General features: G+C 36.4%; 4 protein-coding genes across 5 annotated transcripts; all 4 read left to right on the top strand.

Annotated features, from left to right (window-relative positions):
* The first annotated feature begins 3,529 nt into the window (after nt 1-3,529).
* On the top strand, nt 3,530-4,794 carry LOC111804684 (putative WRKY transcription factor 38). The gene is made up of 3 exons (XM_023689440.2): nt 3,530-3,923; nt 4,021-4,122; nt 4,295-4,794. Exons 1-3 carry the CDS (start codon nt 3,613-3,615, stop codon nt 4,662-4,664), a joined length of 783 nt encoding a protein of 260 aa, XP_023545208.2. The 5' UTR covers nt 3,530-3,612; the 3' UTR covers nt 4,665-4,794.
* Nucleotides 4,795-6,587: 1,793 nt separating this feature from the next.
* LOC111778469 (uncharacterized) lies at nt 6,588-9,592 on the top strand. Its single transcript, XM_023658319.2, has 5 exons — nt 6,588-6,948; nt 7,181-8,114; nt 8,196-8,291; nt 8,373-8,512; nt 9,041-9,592. Exons 1-5 carry the CDS (start codon nt 6,689-6,691, stop codon nt 9,228-9,230), a joined length of 1,620 nt encoding a protein of 539 aa, XP_023514087.2. The 5' UTR covers nt 6,588-6,688; the 3' UTR covers nt 9,231-9,592.
* Nucleotides 9,593-11,396: 1,804 nt separating this feature from the next.
* On the top strand, nt 11,397-15,841 carry LOC111808691 (uncharacterized). The gene is made up of 2 exons (XM_023694833.2): nt 11,397-13,316; nt 14,079-15,841. The coding sequence occupies exons 1-2, from the start codon at nt 11,998-12,000 to the stop codon at nt 15,535-15,537; spliced, it is 2,778 nt and encodes a 925-aa protein (XP_023550601.2). The 5' UTR covers nt 11,397-11,997; the 3' UTR covers nt 15,538-15,841.
* A 1,326-nt stretch (nt 15,842-17,167) lies between these two features.
* LOC111801885 (RING/U-box superfamily protein) lies at nt 17,168-20,314 on the top strand. Of its 2 annotated transcripts, none has more exons than XM_087128543.1 (8): nt 17,168-17,874; nt 17,994-18,252; nt 18,444-18,525; nt 19,158-19,215; nt 19,344-19,432; nt 19,566-19,661; nt 19,740-19,842; nt 19,878-20,314. In XM_087128543.1, exons 1-8 carry the CDS (start codon nt 17,373-17,375, stop codon nt 20,102-20,104), a joined length of 1,416 nt encoding a protein of 471 aa, XP_086984669.1. In that variant the 5' UTR covers nt 17,168-17,372; the 3' UTR covers nt 20,105-20,314. The 2 variants fall into 2 exon arrangements, with proteins under 2 accessions (XP_086984669.1, XP_023541871.2); XM_023686103.2 differs by having other exon boundaries at nt 17,173-17,874; nt 19,740-19,810; nt 19,981-20,314.
* Nucleotides 20,315-20,594: the final 280 nt, after the last annotated feature.

Genomic DNA, 20,594 nt, shown 5'->3' on the forward strand with positions numbered 1-20,594 from the left:
ATTAATATTTTCCCCCAAATTTTCAATATAATTTTTAAATTTTACATATTTATCCTGATTTTCAATTTTTTTTAAACCGTCCCAATAACATAAATAATAACATTTTAACCGGTTATAATTTCATATGGGACGAAAAATAATCTAAAAAATTCAATTCGTCTTCTATCTGCGAAATTAGGGTTAGCTCGAGTTACAGGGTGATACAATTAGCTCTTTACTATTCTCTGCAATTGCTTGTTGCAGATGATGGAGCTCATCTTCGTTCATCATAATCTAGCCCTTTGAGACTCATCTATCATGTCATCATTCAATACCAGTGTGGGTCTGGTCTCGACAGTTCGTAATTATAAGGATAAACTAGCAAACTTTTAATTGTCATCACATCACATCATTCATAACATGCATAAGTGGAATGCTATGACGACCCATCTCGATGATCTATGGTTAAGGATAAGTTAACGAACCTTTTAAAGATCAAATCTCGATCAATCTAATTCTAATTCAATCTCCTAAGTCCATATCAGCTCGTGATGTCCAATTAAGATCAAATCAATCCTAATTCATCCTCAAAATTCATCAACGACTTTGTGACTCGTCTTTTCGATAGATCGTTTGATCAAGTAAACCTAATCTGATTAAAATGGGTCAAATAGAAAGCGGAGATCCAAAAATTAAATGACAATTTTCATCAAATAGAGAAACTTTAAAATTTAGAGAGCACGAGAAGACTTTGAATATCAAAAAACTCTTTATGGAACTAAAGACTTCCAGACACCAATTAAAGTTGAAGATTCAATTTCGGGACAATTTCGGGACAAAATACAAGGACATATATGAAGCCATCCAGACAATTTCCCATGAAACATCAAAGAATAAAGAAGGAAAAAAAAAAACATTCATACATTTTCTTTTTGACCCTTATCAGACCTAACTTGTAGGACCTAAAATCAAGGGTTGAGTACAAGCTTTAATGGCTTTGTTTTTTTGTTTCTCCAAAAGGCCTCGTACCTATAGAAGAAGTATTTCTCACTTATAAACTCATGATCTTCCACTAAATTAACCAATGTGGGACTTACTCTCAATAATCCTCAACAAAATTAGTATTCACGGTAAAGATCAATATCATACGCCACAAAAACGAAAGATAATCATATTTCCTAATTGATGCCACTAGCTGAAATCGACAAAATGGTTGGGCACACAATTTTTTAAATGCTTGAATGGTTGATGATCATCGAGGAAGATTGGGCAGCCATTTGCGACTTTGGTCGCACCACCACAGCCACTCATCTTGGTGATATTAAGCGTTTTGGAGCTTTAAAAAAAAGCTATACAGCATTCACCATCTTGTCAGCCATGTGTCGTCAAGCTTCCCAACGTCACTAGTATTACGTAATTACATGTTTATACCACACTAAAAGCTGCCGGTCTCCCATATCATATCATGTTTCCTTGCTCGTCTATTTCAACCTATGATTCTTTATAACATTTAAAATATTAATGCAACTTTTAAAAGTATTTTTTTTATTTTTTTAAAATGACCATTTTGACCATATTTACAAAATTTTAACATAAATTTGAAAATATAAGAACAAAAAGAAACCAAAATAAATATTTTAAAAGTACCCGATCAAAATTAACCAAAATTGAGAGTACACGAACCAAAATAGTCAAAGGATTTGAACTTATCCTCAATTCGATTCTACAGGTTTGAAGTAGCTTTATCTCGTTATCGAGATTGTACTTATTCAAATTTTTTTCCAACTCATATGTATAAAAAGACAGGCTAGCTCCTATTATTTGTCTCGGGTGCATTATGACTGGTTTTGCTATATAACTACGATTAAATAATCATTTTCATTTTATTTTTGTGATTTAAAAAGTATAGTTTTTATTTTTATGATTTTATTTAATATTTTAAAATATCTCAAAATTCACGCTTCATAAATTTAATGGCGGTCCTACAAAAAAAAGTAGTATTCGAAAGAAACATGACCTATACAAAAACTTTTAATATTCGATAAATCCAATATATTTTGGTATATTTATTTAAATTTATAGAAAATCAAATTGAATTTAAGTATAAAAAAAATTAATTTAAAATTAAAAAAAAAAATAATTTATATATTATACTTTTATTTCATAATATTAAAAAAAATATTTTTTTTATAACATTAATTAATTTTGGATATTCAGCTCTAAGCATGTTATTAAATGAGATGGTGACATTAATTGGGGTAAAACGCTTTTTAATAATATAATTAATTAGTGATGGTACAGTTATACTGACAGATATTATATTATATTTTTTTCTTTCTAAAAACAAAATAAATAAATCGAGTGGGACAACGTTGTGTCAAGTCAGACGCTTTGGCCAATCTAAACGCAAGGGTTTATTTAGTATTAAAATATAATAAAATAAAATAATACTTTTTAAAAAATAATATATATTTTTCCTTTTTAGTTTTTTGTTATTAAATATTTGGCAGCCTCTTTGACTGTAACGTTTTCTTTTGTATTTTTTTTATTTTTTTATCATGCATATTATTACCATATGTTATAAACGTTAAATTTTTTTAATTTTTACGACAATTTTAAAGTAGGATAGAGTCAGATTAGACCGTGAATCTTATTTTTCAGGCGACCATAAAAACTCAAACTCAAGAATCAAATTGATTTTTTACGGTTTGAATTAAATAGTTTAGGTTATTCGGGTCATTTGATAGTATGAACACAAATAGTTAAAACTCGGTGTGGTGCGCTTGCAAATATTAAGGGTAAACGTAATGTTAAAAAGCTTAAAGACTTTATCTATACCGACACGATTTAAAAAAAAATATAAAATAAAGTAATAATTTAATTTTAAAAAACAAAATAAGAGTCATAAGTCCGAAAACTATATTTCCATGTATTCAACTTCGCCCCGAAATAAAATAATAAAATTATAAATAAAAAAAAAACAGCTGTAAGCCGGTAATTGCTTTGGAAAATATTAATGGCAGCCTCTTCCACTACCAAGCATCAGGTGACGTCACATATTCTACGTCATCGAGTTACGTCACCACTCCCTCGCCTTTCTCCTCAAGTTACTTCCACACACCTTCCCCCCTTCCCTACATTACTTATTCTCCTTTTTCTTTTTTCTTATTTTCTTTAAATAATTAATAAATTAAAATTATTAATTTAACCTATAAGTTTAATTATTTAATAAAATTTTAAAAGTTTTAATTTTATTTTATATAATACCTCTTTCTCCTCTTCATTTTTTCCATTTATAAGCATAATTTGTTGAACTTTTAATTTTTTATTTTAAAAATTATCTAATTTTGTATTTAGTAAGTTATTAATTTTTTTAAAAAATATATAGTAAATTGAAAAGGAAAATTGATAAATTAGCTCAACAAAATGAATTATTTAGAAATTTAAAAAATTGGATAAATCTAGATTACCTTTTATCCACTTATAATTTAATAATTTAATAATTTATTTATTTATTTATTGTGTGTATATACATATATAATATCAGTCACTCTTTCAAAATCTCATCGCCATTTTTCTTGGTATCATTTACATCAAAAAATCCGAGAGAACCAAATCGTGAGGGAAGTAAACATGGAGGCCACCGGTTATCGTCACCAGAGATTGACGGCGGAGGCACGGAGGAGGATTATAGAGATTCTTCGTCGCGGCCGACAATCTGCAGCTCAGCTTCAGATTGATCTCCAGTCAGCGGCGGCGGCGGCGGGGCTCAACTGGCTAGCTCTTGCCGACGAGATCGAGAGTTCCTTCGCTGAAGTGATCTCCCTTGTCGTCTCCTCCGAGTCCGCCAGCTGTCCGGATCATTCACTATGCTCCGATCTGGATTCCGGCTACTCACGGCGGAGCCCGGCGGTTAAGGATCTAGGACGTGGCAACAAAAGAAGGTTCGTTTCAACTAAATTTTGTGCCTTGAAATGGAAAGAGATTACTTTTTGTATGTAAAATTTAGTGGGATCTAATGGGTTGATCGGAAAACTGCAGGAAACTGGCCAACACGAGGACTGTGACGGCGGCGACGGCGGAAGACGGCCGTGCTTGGAGGAAGTACGGTCAAAAGGCTATCCAGAACAAAACCTATCCAAAGTATATATCTCTTTTTCTTTTTCCGTACACCAACTTTCCTCTTTTCAATTATCTCGAGGTTAAAAAATTTGGTTATTTTATCTCTTTCCCAAAGTAAAAAGTAAAATTAATAGTTTTAACCTTTTTCTTTTACCGATTCAAAAATTAACAGTTTTGAATGAATCAACAACAGGAGCTATTACAGGTGCACTCACAAGTTCGACCAAAGCTGTCCGGCCGTAAAGCACGTGCAGAGAATCGAGGACAATTCAAAAATAATGTACGAGATCACCTACATCTCCGACCACACGTGTGCCCCTGCTTCTCCGACCGCCGACACCTCTTCTAATTCTTACAACCTCATATGCTTCTCCGATTCCCACAACGGTCAATTTACTGAGGGTACCGACGACGATGCAACAAAGGTCGGAGAGACGACGATGGCGAGCGGTGTGATGAATGAGATAGATCTCTGGGCGGAGTTCAATGATTTTGAAACTCAATATGGATTGTTCGGAGACAATGAAGATTCTTACTTTTTTGTTGACAGTTTCTTAAAATAATTTTTGTTTATTGTATACAATATAGGATTGAAATAACATCCTAGAGATGATGGATATTGATGTAGATCATACCTTAATTTATGTGTACTAATCGATTTTCTTTTAATATATTCTCGTCCCACTTTCGTAATTCTTAGGCCTCTTGTTGGATACACTATTTTTATACGTATCGACCCTGTTCTAAATATTTAAATACACGATTCAATATAAATAACATGTAAGATCTTACCCAATTAACGAATTCCAACAGTTCTAAACTTCTGTTAGTTGAGACGTTTTTAGTTTAATCCCAACCGACTTTTCGTATAATCTAGGCTTTTTGAATGGAACTATAAAGTAGTGAAGAAAACCCATTGAGATAACATAGCAGTAGACCTAAAATTCGTTGAACCAAGCTACAGTGTACTAAACCGAACCGAAGATGCACTGAGTCAGTATGGAATGTTGTGAACCGGACTGAACCGATTGGGAATTGGACCATGCAAAATGGGCTTGAACCAGTTAGATCTGATTAGCACTCTTCTTTAGGTGCGAATCGACGATGACTAGTGATGGGCGGAGGTAATTTGGTAATTTTGGTTAGATTTAAAAATTGAAATATTAAATTTGTTAATGATTTTGAAATTCCGAAACTAAAAAAAGGGTAAAGTGTAAAGGTAGTAGAAATATGGGTAAATTATGGACCTAATTGAAACCTTTTTAGAGTAAAATAGACAAATATGCGAATGTTCGGGGACCAAAAGTTGTAAATTGAATAAAGATTGAAAAATAATTGTACTAATTCTTCTTGTCGTCTTCCTCCCACTTGTGTTGGTGATTGCCGCCACATAAAGCGCCGAAAATAGAGTCCAAATTATTTCCTACCGCCGGTATTGCCCATTTACCGGTCGGCGACGTCTTGGCCGTACTGTACTGCGGTGGATAGCTGCTTCTGCCGCCGGAAGCTGACCCACTTGCTGAACCGACGAACTCCGTCGAAATCCACCCGGCGGAGGAGGAATAGACTGCCACGTGCACACGTGTGGTTCTTGTGGTATGTGACTTCAAACGTGTGGGGACCATCCTCCTGATTGTAGTGGGTCGGGTCGTAGTATCCAATTTAAACATAAGCTCTCGTTATTTTATTTTTATTTTTTATTTAATGATCTGATACCACCTCTTTTTATTACGTAGAACTCCACAATTCTTATACGGAAATGATGTCTATAATTACATTTATATACCTGAATTAAGAAATTCGGGTGAGGATTGACTTATAATTAATTAATTATATAATATATATATTATTCTTCAAATAGATGACGTGATTAAAAGAAACTCGAATGGAATGCAAGTAACATGTGCATGAGGAAGAAGACGAGTGACGGTTTAACTAACTGAGACTGATTGATTAAGCTGGAACAATTTGGCCATTTGGTCGTTCAACTTTCCTTTTTATTTTTTATTTTTTTATTTTATTTTGTACCTTTTTTGAACTAGTTTCAATTGTATTAATATTTAATACGATTTTAGGGCCTAACAATGCGATTTTGGAGAATTCAAAGGAGGAAAAAAAAATCATAATCGATCCGATTATTTAATCATCGCTTATTGAAGTTAATTTAATCATAATTGATCCGATTTTAGGGCCTAACGATGAGATTTTCAGATACTTCGTGAATGAGTATGAAAATAAAACCAACTCAATTATTAATTTAAATATTTTTTATGAAATAGAAAATATTATTAAAATTTAAATCAATTAAATTATAAAATTTAGTTTTTTAAGTTTTTTTTTTTTAAATTTATAAATTAGACACGTAATTGATAATTAATGGAATTATCATTATACTTTAAATAAAAATAGATAAAAGAAAATAAAAAAAAAAAAGAATAAGAAAAAGGTCAAATTGGACGAAATTTGTAATTTGGGGAAGATTGGAATAAGGTTTAGAATAATCGTGAATGTGTTAAGATTTGAGCAGAGAAAGAGAACTATTTTCTATGGTTGTTCTTCCGAAGAACGAGACGAGTATCACAGAACAATGAGGGAGCTTTTCGATTTGATTGCTTTCTCCAATGGCTACATTCGGATCATCTTTGGGCTTGCCTTTCTGAGCTCTTCTTCAATTTCTCAACTGGCTGCTTCCATTCATCAATACCAAAACGAATCCTTCATCCATCGTTCCAATTCCTTCTTCTTCCATGGCGGTAGTGAAGGTCTTTATGCTTCTAATTTCCACCCTCCTTCCTCCAATTTCACCGATTATGCAGACAAATCACTCCATGGAATGACCTTCATCAGGTAAATTAATCGAACCTTGTATATCTCGAGTCATTCTTTTTTGTTTCCCGATTTTCGATACTGTTCTTTCATTTGATCAAGTTCGCTCCATTAGGGTTGGTTTATTTCCTCAAAATGTTATTTGATGATTGGTTGAAATCGATCGTTTTAAGTTTCCAGTTCATGTGTGTTTCTGCATGTGATGGAGGTGTACCAAAGAATTTAGATTAATTATTGTTTGTGGGTAATGTAGGTTTGAATCGATTACATTTAGACGAACCAAAGAATCTGCTCAACAAAAGAATGAGATGCAGCAAAAAACTGGGTTAATTGAAGCTATTATTGTGGAAGTCAAAGACAGGAAAAAAATTGGAGGGGCATTTCTGAATTCTGATCTCATATGCTGCACCCAGAAGCTTGCTAATAATGGATCTTGCAAGTTAGGAGAGGTTATTATTAAGCAGGATTCATATGACCCTAATGGACCAAGGAGAATTCAAACTTTCTTTGAAGGGATTAGTGAAGAAGCTAATATGGAGCCTATTACAATTGAACTCAATAAAACTGGAATGTATTATCTGTATTTTATGTTTTGTGATCCACAACTCCAAGGTACATTGATCAGTGGAAGAACAGTTTGGAGAAACCCAGATGGTTATTTACCAGGAAAGATGGCTCCAATGGTAACATTCTTTGGCTTTATGTCTTTGTCTTACCTTATTCTTGGTCTTGTCTGGTTTCTCTGGTTTGTAAGATATTGGAAAGATGTAATGCAATTGCACTACCATATCACTTGTGTGATAGGTTTAGGAATGTGTGAAATGGCCCTTTGGTATTTTGAGTATTCAAATTTTAATTCCTCTGGAAGTCGACCGATGGGAATAACCCTTTTGGCAGTTACGTTCAGTGCTATTAAGAAGACTGTTTCTAGGCTGCTTCTTTTAGTTGTTTCAATGGAATATGGGGTCGTGAGACCGATCCTCGGCGGTATAACCACGAGAGTTATCCTTCTGGGTGTTGCATACTTCTTGGCTTCTGAAGCACTTGAGGTTGTTGAGCATTTGGGAAATGTTAATGACTTATCTGGAAAAACAAGGTTCTTTCTGGTGTTGCCAGTTGCTGTATTGGATGCTTGCTTTATCCTTTGGATCTTTTCCTCTCTATCAAAAACCCTGGAGAAGCTTCAGGTAAATTTACTTTGTTTGAGCCTTTTTTCTGCTGGGAGGATGATCTTATTCAGTTCTCTGTTCTGTATGTATGCTTTACAGGTTAGAAAAAGCTTGGCCAAACTCGAGCTTTATCGGAAGTTTACCAACTGCCTTGCCGTTTCGGTGTTGCTCTCTATAGCTTGGATTGGATATGAGGTGACTTCGTTTTTCTCTACTGCTAGGACAAATTGTAAAGATAAGTCCAATGGTTAGAATTACTGATTCTTGTTTCTGTAGTTTTATTTCAATGCAACCGACCCGTTAAGCGAGCTGTGGCGTAGAGCTTGGATTATTCCAGCCTTCTGGATTTTGCATTCTTTTGTTCTCTTGGTGATTATATGTGTTCTTTGGGCTCCTTCTCATAATCCAGTAACCAGGTAATCATCAATCCCCTGCCTCCTTTTGGGAATTTACTTGAATCTACTTCTAGATCAACGCGGTTTTGCCAACCGGATCTTGGTTCAAAAGGGTCTTATCAAGAATTTTTTCTTCTAGTTCAAAAGGATCTTGATCAACATGTTTAGTTATATTTTTGCTTCACTACCTTTTTATGCACTTGGATAGCTTTCACTATCTTCTATCTCCGATCCCACGTCAGTTGAAGAGGGGAACAAAATATTCCTTACAAGGATGTGGAAACCTCTTTCTAGTAGACGCATTTGAAAACTTCAAGGGGAAGCCCAAAGAAGACAATATCTGCTAGCGGTGGGCTTGGGCTTGGACTGTTACAATACATTCTCTCCCGCACAGAACTACCTACTCACTCCCATAAACTACAGCTGAATTACTTGTTCTTGATTGCTTTAAAAGAGACGTAAAAACCAGATATTTAACAAACATTCTTTTTTTAAGAAACCCAAGTGTTTATCAAATGAAATTAGCTAGTGTCTAACTGGGCTTCATAGATTCGCATACTCGGAGGACACTGGGGATGACGTTGACGAGGACGTCGTGGCTCTCACTGGAGCCGGAATTAAGATAGCTCCAGATTTATCCAACAAGCTTGAAAGGAAGGAAAGAAAGGCACCATCTACTACTGCAGATCTGCCTGTGTTTGGACATGGAGGAGATCTTGAGGAAGATAAAAGATTGTGATGCTCTCTCTCTTTGTACATTTTGTTTCATTTCTCTTACTAAGCTGCTTAAAATGGGAGCTGAATGTCTCAGTTTCTGTTCTTCAAAGTTGTACAATTACATCCACCATGGAGGGTAGTGATGAAGAAAATGAAGGTTTATAACTCTCACATCAACTAACTTCCATTGGTGACTTGAGCAAAGCCTTGAAAATATTATACATTTTGTAGCTTCAAAGCTTTGATAGAATGGAAATGGAAGATGAAAGAAGCTGGTTGATTTGAAAGTTGATGATCTTTTTCAGTTACTGTTTGTGAAATGTAAACAAATATTGTAATTTCTTGCTCTCATACTCTACAATGATATACAAATATAGACTTTAAGTTTGAGCTCTTGTAATCATGTATATTTGGTTAATCCAACCACAATTCGATTGAGATATTCGATTATCTCAAAAGTGGATAGTTTGACCTTTATTCACGAGTAGCTCAGCTCCACTATTTGGTGTCACTTTTCATTGGTTGGAGTGTGATAGTCCAAGTTCATCGTTAACATATATTATCCCCCTTTGGACTTTCCCTTAAGGTTTTTATACACACCCTTAAGGTTTTTATACACAAGTTCATCGTTAGCCTATATTGTCCTCTTTGGACTTTCCCTTAAGGTTTTAAAAACATATTTGCTAAACGTGTTTGCTAGGGAGAGGTTTCTATGCCCTTATAAATAATGTTTCATTTTCCTCCTCAACCGATGTGGGAAATGTGTTTGCTAGGGAGAGGTTTCTATCAAAACATTCTTTATAAGGATGCCACATTGGTTGAGGAGAAGAACAAAACATTTTTTATAAGCGTGTGGAAAGGAAAAGTCCGAAGAAAACAATATCTGATAGCGGTGGGCTTGGACCGTTACATGCACCATCAGAAACTTGGCAAATCCCATTAGAGGGTGAGCTTAGACCGTTACATGCACCATCAGAAAATTGGCAAATCCAGTTAGAGGGTCAATTGACTACTAAGTGACTGGAGTTATTGACCAAACATAATTAGATATGAGTTTTTCGTAATTCGTTTCTTATCATTATTATTTAAAAAAATGTAACCGAAACCCTAATACGACAAAGAGGGAATATTCAAACTTTCCATCTATAACAAAGACTACTTATTTCTCGAGCATTCATATATGTCCAAATTGACAACAACTAACTTAGTTTATCGATAAAAAAAAAAAAAAAAAAAAAAAAAAAAAAAAAAAAAAAAAAAAGCCAGCTCATCATCCCAACAATAATATAAAAATATATATTTAATATTTTTTAATATACTATAATAAAGACAAATTATGAAATTTGACAAAAAAAAAAAAAAAAAAAAAAAACTAATAAATCATATATTCTCTCTCTAGGATAGGGATGAGAGAGAGGCGAAGGGTTCGAAGAAAAAGAAGGTCAAATTCATTAAGGGGTTTTGCATTAAATTGGAGGGAATCAAGGGGGTAGAGTGGGCCCCACCCCTTTGTGCTTTAATGGAAGGTAAGAAAATATACTTTTAAATAAATAAATAAATAAAATAATAATAATAAAGTTTTTTCATAAATCACCATCAGTTTTCAGTATTTGCAGATGCACCCCTCTCTCTCTCTCTCTCCTCTTTTAATTCACCCAACTAACCTTCAATTTCATTACCTACTTTCTCTCTCTAAAATTTATTTTTCTGATTTTTGAATTAAATTCATCCCATTTTTTTTTAGACTAGTACAATAATATTTATTAAAAAAAAAAAATCATTTAAATTAATATCATTGTCGGTTTTTTTTTTAATTAAAAAAAGTGTTTTTTTTTTTTAATATTCTCATAAATTTTTAAAATAGTCTGAGTAATTTTAAATATCAATTAAATTTGATGGAGGCACGAAAATCCGCTCAAATTTAATTGAAAAATTTATAATTTTTATCTTTAATTTATGAAAATCTTGTTTATACACTTACATTTCATTATATTTTAAAATGAAATTTTAATAAATGGTCTAAAATAATGGTTAGAATTTAAATTTGATATTTGAGTTTAATTAAGAGAAAGTGGGAAGATAATCCACGTCAGCATCCAACTAGGATGAGTAGATCTAAGCCACGTGCCACACGGCTTATTTAATTGTCTTCACCTACCTACGTGGTCTCTCTCATTTCCTCATTAAAAAACCCCAAATTCCTCCTCCTTATAAACAAACAGACAGACGCACAAAAAGCTCTGTTTTCACTTTAAAAATCCACCGGCGGCGGCGACGGCGGATTTCCCGACGACCTTCACCATCTCTTCGGTGGACTTCTCGTCTTCTTCTTCCTGGAACTGTTTCGGAGGAGTCTATTCTCTGTGTTCGTTCACGTATTCTTTTTTTGTCTGAGTAATCTTCGCCCTGCAACTCACTTTAACGGTGCTCTGCCTTTTCTCTTCAACAATCTGTGTAAACTCCGGCCGTTTTTTGTTTGAATGTGCTACTTTTCTGGCTCTTGCTGCTCCGTAGGATTCCGGATTCTCTTCCATTTCTAGACGTTCTTAAGAGCCTTTTCGTTTTCTACCTCTAGCTTCTTATTCTAGGAGATTTTTGTTTTTTTGTACGTGTAGAGGGAACTAGCTTAGTTTCCATAATTTTGTTCTTCGTCTGAGCCATTTTGAGTCATTAATACGAGAAATTTGTCCGAGGTCTCTTTGATTGTGGTTTTGAGTTCAGTAGCACTGTAACTGTGTCTTCTTGCTATGGCTATGTTGTGTTGGTTTTGTCTTCGAAGTTAGCGGACAATGCGAGGTTTGTTGAAGATGAAACGGCTTATTGAGCTCTTCGTCTTGTTCGTTTTGGCTCCACTCTGTGCTAGATGCGTAAACCTACCTTTAAACGATGACGTTTTGGGCCTGATAGTGTTTAAAGCCGATGTTCAAGATCCGAAGCTGAAGCTCGCGACGTGGAACGAAGATGACGATAATCCCTGCAACTGGACTGGCGTCAAGTGCAGTCCCGGATCCAATCGGGTCGTCGAACTCAACCTCGATGGATTCTCTCTCTCGGGTCGACTCGGCCGCGGACTTTTCCAGTTGGAGTTTCTACAGAGATTGTCGCTCGCGAAGAACAATCTTAGTGGAAATATAAACCCCAATTTCTCTCGGGTCGGCAATCTTCAGGTGATTGATTTGAGTGGGAATAATTTCTCCGGTACTGTTCCGGATGAAGTTTTTAGTCAATGTGGGTCTCTGAGAGTCATCTCTTTGGCTAACAACAAATTTTCTGGGAAAATTCCTGATAGTTTGAGCTTGTGTGGGAGTCTTATTGCAGTTAACTTGTCGTCGAATCAGTTTTCGGGTTCTTTGCCTTCTGGGATTTGGTCTTTTAGTGGGCTTCGATCTTTGGACTTGTCTGATAATGCTCTGGTGGGTGAAATTCCTAATGTAATTGAGAATTTGTATAATCTGCGGACTCTTAACTTGAGTAGGAATCGATTTTCTGGACAGATTCCTGATGGTATTGGGAACTGTTTGCTTCTGAGATCCATTGATCTTAGTGGGAATTCATTCTCTGGGAATCTTCCTCAGACAATGCAGAAGCTTGTTTTGTGTGGTAATCTTATCTTAAGCAGGAATTTGTTGGAAGGAGATGTTCCAGAGTGGATAGGAGGAATGAAAAGCCTTGAAACTCTGGACTTTTCTGGGAACAATTTTACTGGCCGTATTCCTTCTACAATGGAAAATCTGCAATATCTAAAAGTATTGAATCTCTCTTCAAATGGCTTTACTGATAGCTCTCCGGAGTCTGTGATGAAATGCCAAAGCCTTTTGGCAATAGATTTCAGTCATAATTTGATCACGGGTAATCTTCCGGCAACTGGAAGTTTAGCCAAGCTGCAGTTTCTAAACCTGTCCGGGAATTCTTTTGTTGGTCCTATTCCAGAAACTATTGGAGATCTGAAATCTTTGAGCATTCTTGATTTGAGCGCGAATCGTCTGAACGAAACCATTCCAGATGCAATTGGAGGAGCTGTGTCCCTAATTGAGTTGAAGCTGGATGGGAATTTTCTAGGGGGTGAAATTCCCTCTTCAATTGTTCACTGTTCTTCCCTTACAAATCTGTAAGCTTCCTTTTCTTCTTTACTTGTCTACTTTTTGATTGGTTGAATGTTCATTTGTATTTACTAGCATTTATAAACCGTTTTCAGCTAAAACTTGTTTCTTGTAACTGTCGAGATTCAAGCTTACTTGTATGATTTAGAAACTGTGAGATCTCACGTCGGTTGGGTGGAGAATGAAACATTCTTTATAAGGGTGGGGAAACCTCTCCCTAGCAGACATGTTTTAAAAACCTTGAGGGAAAGTCCGAAAAGGAAAACCCAAAGAGGACAATATCTGCTAGCGGTGGGCTTTGGCAGTTACAAATGGTATCAGAGCTAGACACTAGGCGATGTGCCAGCAAGGAGACTGGGCTCCGAAGGGGGTGGACATGAAGCGGTGTGCCAGCAAGAATGTTGAAACCCAAAGGGGGTGGATTGGGGGGTCCCACCAGTGAGGACCCTGGGCCCCTGAAGGGGATAGATTGTGAGATCCCACGTTGGTTAGGGAGGAGGACGAAGCATTGTGTGGAAACCTCTCTCTAAGTAGAGACGTTTTAAAAACCTCTCCCAGTCATTTGTTGGATATATCTACTTGTTTGAGAAGCATTGAAACTGTTATCTCTTTCTTGGATTGGGTTGCAGTGAATCTTATGACTTTAGTTAGTCCCTTTCATGTTGTTTCTAGTACTTGAAAGGCTGGTTAGAATCTGGAGATTGCTTAGCGTTTAATATGATCCAAATTTAACTAATGTCTGATAGATTTATCTTTGTCAAACATGGCAGGTTCGTGTCACGCAATAACTTAACTGGCCCGATACCAGCAGCATTAGCCAAACTCTCTTATCTACAAAATGTCGACTTATCCTTTAACAACCTCAATGGAACCCTTCCAAAGCAGTTGTCTAATCTTCCAAACCTTCATATGTTCAATATTTCTCACAACAACTTCAACAGTGAGCTGCCTACTGGTGGATTCTTTAACACCATCTCCCCTTCATCCGTTGCTGGCAATCCATCCCTTTGTGGCTCTGTTGTTAACAAGTCTTGCCCTTCCGTCCTTCCAAAACCTATTGTTCTTAATCCCAACTCCACTTCAGATTCCATTTCCAGCTCTCTGCCTCCAAGTAATAATCACAGAAGAAATAGAAATATCCTCAGCATTTCTGTGCTGATTGCCATTGGTGCCGCTGCTTTCATCATCATTGGTGTAATATCGATCACCATTCTCAACTTTCGAGTTCGATCACCCACGTCTTCTTCATCTGCAGCTGCACTTGCATTATCTATTGGGGATGATTTCAGTCATTCCTCCAGTCCTGATGCAAATTCTGGAAAGCTTGTGGTGTTATCAGGAGAACTTGACTTTAGCACAGGAGCACATGCCCTGCTGAACAAGGATTGTGAGCTTGGGCGTGGTGGATTTGGAGCAGTTTATCATACTGTTCTGCGGGATGGACACTCGGTTGCAATCAAGAAGCTTACGGTATCTAGCCTTGTTAAGTCGCAAGAGGATTTTGAGAGGGAAGTTAGGAAGTTTGGGATTGTCAGGCACCAAAATCTAGTGGCACTTGAAGGTTATTATTGGACTCCCTCGCTACAGCTCCTTATATACGAATTCGTCTCTGGAGGTAGCTTGTATAGGTTGCTCCACGAAGCATCAGACGACTATGTCCTGCCATGGAACGAGAGATTCGACATAATTCTTGGGACAGCGAAAGGTTTGGCTCACTTGCATCTATCAAACACAATCCACTATAACATAAAATCCAGCAACATTCTTATTGATTGTAATGGTCAACCGAAGGTTGGAGATTATGGTCTTGCTAGATTGCTGCCAATGCTAGACCGTTATGTTTTAAGTAGCAAGATCCAAAGCGCACTCGGTTACATGGCACCAGAGTTTGCTTGCAGGACAGTAAAGATAACCGAAAAATGCGATGTTTATGGCTTTGGAATATTGATTCTAGAGGTGGTTACAGGGAAGAGACCTGTCGAGTACATGGAAGACGACGTTGCAGTCCTCTGCGACATGGTCAGAGTAGCAGTGGAAGAAGGAAAAGCCGAAGAATGCATCGACAGCAAGCTGAGGGGGAATTTCCCTGTCGAAGAGGCCGTTCCCGTGTTAAAATTAGGCTTGATATGCACCTCCCATGTGCCATCAAACCGGCCGGACATGAGAGAAATGGTCAAAATATTGGAGATGATCAAATGCCCATCTGAATTACAAGAGGAGTTGGGATAAACTCAGTCAAGAACACAGCTGCAGATTAACCCGAGACACGCTCGGGCTGTATGGTGACCAGGAATTCAGTGTGCTTATCTGATGATGCCAATGGAACTCAAAACTGTTATATCAAATGAAGCCAGCCTTGATTTTGGCTTACTGTACTTCTTTAGTTTATTTTTTAAAATTAAAAGTCACTGGATTCACTTCCACCAAGCTGCTTCCTATTTAGTTATATTTCTTCCATTCTCTCTGGGCCTAACTATGATCTGCAGTTTTGTGTGATAAAAGCAGAGGCGGCAACTTCAGCAGATTCTCTTAATTTTAAACTCTCTCTGTCTCTCTCTGAGGTAACTTTTTTCTTTTTGTTTGAAAGCTGTTGCTGTTCTTGCTGTTCTTGCTGTTCTTGCTGTTCTTGGCAGGTTTCTGTTGGGTAAAGGACAGGGTTTTGACTTGTCCCCATTTGTCAAAATTGTGGGTTTGCAGCCAAGGAAAAGGAAAAAAAGTAGAATGGAGAAAGTTCCTGAGAGTACAGAGAAAAGATTCTCAAACAAAGAGAATGAATCCAAACTGGTGAGTGAGTGAATTTTAAAATAATGTAAAAAAAAAAAAAAAAAAAAAAAAAAAAAAAAAAATCATTTCTGGAGGGTTGAATTAAGCTTATAATATAACATATTTGTTGCCATTTTCTTGGGTAAATTCAAAAGTTTAGAATATTAGGTAGCCATTAGACATTTGAATATAATTAATTCAATTATCAACCACATGGCCTTTGTGGAATTTTTTGATTGAGAGACGTTTACATATTATTTCTCGTTTACATGTCCGTGATAGTTGAGCCTACATAATGAGAAGTCTTTGTCATTTTGTCCTAGTTTTCGTCTTTCATTGTTAGTATCAGCCTAGTAAAGTGCTTTCACCGTTGGTGTTTTTTTTTTTTTTTTTTTATCTCTGGACTTCCATTCAAAGCTTATAACACTTCTCCATCCGACCATGTAATGGTGCGTGAAAAAGGAGAGATAGTCATCTGTGTTAGGTGTCCGAGAGTTCATATCATTTCATCAATATTGTCCCTTTTTTGTATGTGAGAGCTTGCAAGAGACAGAACTTGATCTCAAATTCTAAAATTATGAAACTATACACTCATAGCAATAAAAGTAGGTAATTTGAAACCAAATACTAAATAAATTGCAGTTAATGCATAGGAATTCATATTTTCAACGAGTTGATACGTCATTATTCGCTAAAATTTAAAATTATTAAAGTTAGAACCAATTAGTAATCGACACGTGTTTAGTATCACCTTGTTACACGTATCATGTCATAAATTGGGTCATATAAAAATGGGTCCAAGATTAAATGAGTGTGAGATTGAGTCAAAGCCCAAATCCAAATAGCTAGACTCAAAGACTTTTCAATTTTTTAAAATAATTAAAGATTTTGTAATTAAATTTTTTTTGATTAAATTATAAATTTGAGGTAGAGGATTTAAAATCTGTTTTAATCTTAATTTAGGGCTCATAAATTTTAAATATTCAATGAACTGTCAAATTATAAATTTAATCTTGAATTATTAAATTTTGAGTTTTGTGTTATTTTGAATTTTGCGTGAATTTTAAAAATTAAATACAAAATTATAATTCATAAAATTTGTCTCCATTGTTCCGAAGAACACAGTGTGATCTGACCAAAACCAGAAATTCAGCCTCTGAAATTCTCCAATTCCCCTTTTTCCATTTTCACCAATTCCCAGCTTCCGTCTGTCACAAATCCCACTCCCTCAAAACCCACCATGCCCGATTCGCCATAACACACAATTTCAAATTCCATTCCGACCCCTTTCTCCCAACAAGATGTCCTCCGAAGACATGAATGGGCTCAACTCCCACCTCGTCTTCCAAGAGGATGCCATGCCCTTCAATTGCGCCACCACGTCGCAGCGCCGCGTCGCCGACCCAGCTCCCAAAACCCGCGAGCTCTGCGGTTTCATGGACGACAAGCTCTTACCTGTCGACCGCGACCGATTTTTTGTTCATCAGGGCGAAGATTTTCGCCGGAGTGTGTTTGGTCATAGCCGGAATTGGAATGGTAATGAGAGTGCAAGAACTGGTAGTGGCAAAGGGTCGGATGAGGAAGATGATGACGATGAAGATGACGATGATGAAGATGAAGTCGATGATGGTGATGATGATGTTGTTGTTGAAGGGCTTGCTTCTTTGGATGATGTCAATAAGTGTACTAAAACTGCTAACCCTAACAACACCAACAAAGACATAAGCGATCAGAGTAGTGATGGGTTGAAGAATGGGACGAACAAATTGGGGAATGGGAAGCTTAAGCACCATTCATCGTTTGGTAAGAACTTTGTACATCCAATTTTCAATCCCCAAATAGAAACTATGATTTTAGAATGTTTGTTTGAATAATCTGCTCCCATTTTGAAAATTACTATAAATTGTTCTTATGGGTTTTAGGTGGAACTCTGTTGATCAAGGATGGCTTGGTTGGCTCTTCAGGCTGTAACACAGGAGCTACTGGGAACGACCCAAATGCGGTTACAATAGCAGAACCTGAAAATGCTTATTATTCCCAGTATTTGCAAGGCACTGAGGGATCTACTTCTGGGCAGAAGGATTTAGCTATAGAAAATGGATGTGGTTTTGGGAGAAGGGATGTTTCGTTTTCAAGCGAACCTGAAGAGTCTCTGAGAGCAATTCTCACCGACCCTGTGACGTGAGTTCTAAGTGTTTCAATTATGTTTCATTTGGTTCAGCCTGTCAATCATGTTGAAGTATGAACTTGATGCTTGCAGTTTGATTCTAGTGTGTTTTCATGAAGGAAATATGATATGTTCTTATATTTTCTTCACTTATTTATCCATCTCAATTGTTTCTGGTGATATATTTACTTCTTCTTGGAATCAGGGGCGCTCTCATGGACGATGCAATGATATTGCCGTGTGGGCATTCCTTTGGGAGTGGTGGAATACAACATGTTCTTAGAGTAGTGAGTTACTGGCAAGAACACTGCTCATCTATGCGGTTTAAATTGCTTTTCATCATGTTAGCTATCATTTTTTCCATCATGTTCAAACATAAGAGGTGCATTGAAAGTGTTAGGTGGGTAGAATCCTGATCTTGAGAGCCCCTTTTCAGGGCGTGAGATTTATGAAGATATAACTATCAAAGTTTGTAGGAATTTCAAAATTAAAGAAGATAACAATTTTTGCTATAAAAATGAGTCTACTACCTTATATGTAGCAGGCTTGAACTTGAATGTTGGCATCTATAAGTTCATAGCTTTTCAGTTTTCGATAATCGGACTCGAGTTTTGTCACGACTGAACTTATGAACTTGTATTTTTCAGTGTATCATGATGTAAAACTTGGCGACCTGTCTCTTAGCTGTGGGAATTCAAGTAATTTGGCTAGATAACCAGAATTTAGTCTTAGTGAGTTTGTCATGCATTTTCTTGATTTGGATTCTGAATACTCACTTTCTGTTGCAAGTATTAATGTATACCCATCTTGTGCACCTTAATTTCCATTGCTATATGGCTGCTCTGTTCATATTAATCAGTCAATTATTTTGTCGACCTCGGTTGAAATAGTTTCTGCATTTCTCTTGATGTCTTTTCAGAAATCTTGTTACTCATGTTCTCAGTCAGTTTCTGAAGATTCTATTGCTCAAAACTTATGTGAGTACAACATTTCTCCGTACTTACTCTCAGAATAATGAAGTAATAGATTGATATTCTCTTTGAACGTCGTTTTCATGAACATTTTCACGATCTTCGTTTTCGTGTCGTGATATTATCATCTTCAGCTCTTCAAGCTGCAGTCCAAGCATTCCGCCGGGAAGAAGAACTGTTATTTTACCGCTCACCGAAAAGGAGAAGGGAGAGGTTTGAGCAGGTATTTGCTTGGTACCTGGCAAGTTCTACTCGTGGATTTATGTTCGTCGCACTTTCGCTTCAGAGCGAACGATATTCTCGTACTGCAACTGCTTCCAAGTTTTTAATAATCATTGTAGTGTTTGCATATGTAGGATAAAGGTGGTTATGGTGATTCAACTCTCATGGATACTCCACGAGGTCGAGGTGTTCAGTTTCCTTTTGCAGTGACAGATAGGGTGATTATCAAGGTGAGCATAAAACTGTACTCTTATTTAGTTCCTATATTATAACATGTTGAAACTAATATCACAGCCTTAACGGATCAGGGGAACAAGAGGACGCCGCAGCGCTTTGTGGGACGTGAGGCTGTCGTTACAGCACAGTGCTTGAATGGATGGTTTGTCATTTTTTGTTCCTCATTTTATTTTGTTTCCGAAACGAGAATTTGGCTATGAATTCAAATCTTTCCAAAACGAGTAAATGGGGCAACGAAAATAAGATTGAAATTTGTTTTCTGCAAATGCTACCTGATCTTAGTTTACAAAATGGCATCTTCTTACACTACAGGTATGTGGTGAAAACACTAGACAATGCAGAGAGTGTAAAGTTGCAGTACCGATCGCTTGCGAGGGTTCCAAATGATGCAGCATCGAAGACGATAACAAAGAAGGTTGCACCGAATTGGCTTTAGACTCGCAATATAGATTATAGTTACTTGAATTTGAGATGGATTAGGAGCCTAGTTTTTAGAGGCTCATTATGTTGGATTTACATACACAAAGGGGTTGCTGTAAATATGGTTATGACAGACATTTTGCATGGTTGAGCTTGAGGAGAGGTAGAATGAGTTTTGAGACGTGAGTAGCTTTGTGTTCAAGTAAAGAGCTCACCTAAATTTTGAGACCTGAGTAGAATTGTTTGGAGGCTTGGATTGTAACAGTGCGTTTTTAGATCAGAATGTTTCTATCTCTAGGAGATTAATTTGAATTTGATTGGGTTAATAGGAACTTTAGTTGAAATTTAAAAATGTCTAACCATAGGTAGAGTAGAAGAGATGGGAAATGGAAGAGGTAGGTGATGAAGCATAGATCAACGATAAATATAACGACTCGTGCCCAGAATTCGAATCTAAATTTAGTACCTAATAGCCCCAACATTCAATAGTCACGTTACTTAATCCT

The sequence above is a fragment of the Cucurbita pepo genome, chromosome 1 (genome assembly GCF_057944985.1).
Source record: "Cucurbita pepo subsp. pepo isolate OVF chromosome 1, ASM5794498v1, whole genome shotgun sequence".
Classification (NCBI taxonomy): domain Eukaryota; kingdom Viridiplantae; phylum Streptophyta; class Magnoliopsida; order Cucurbitales; family Cucurbitaceae; genus Cucurbita; species Cucurbita pepo.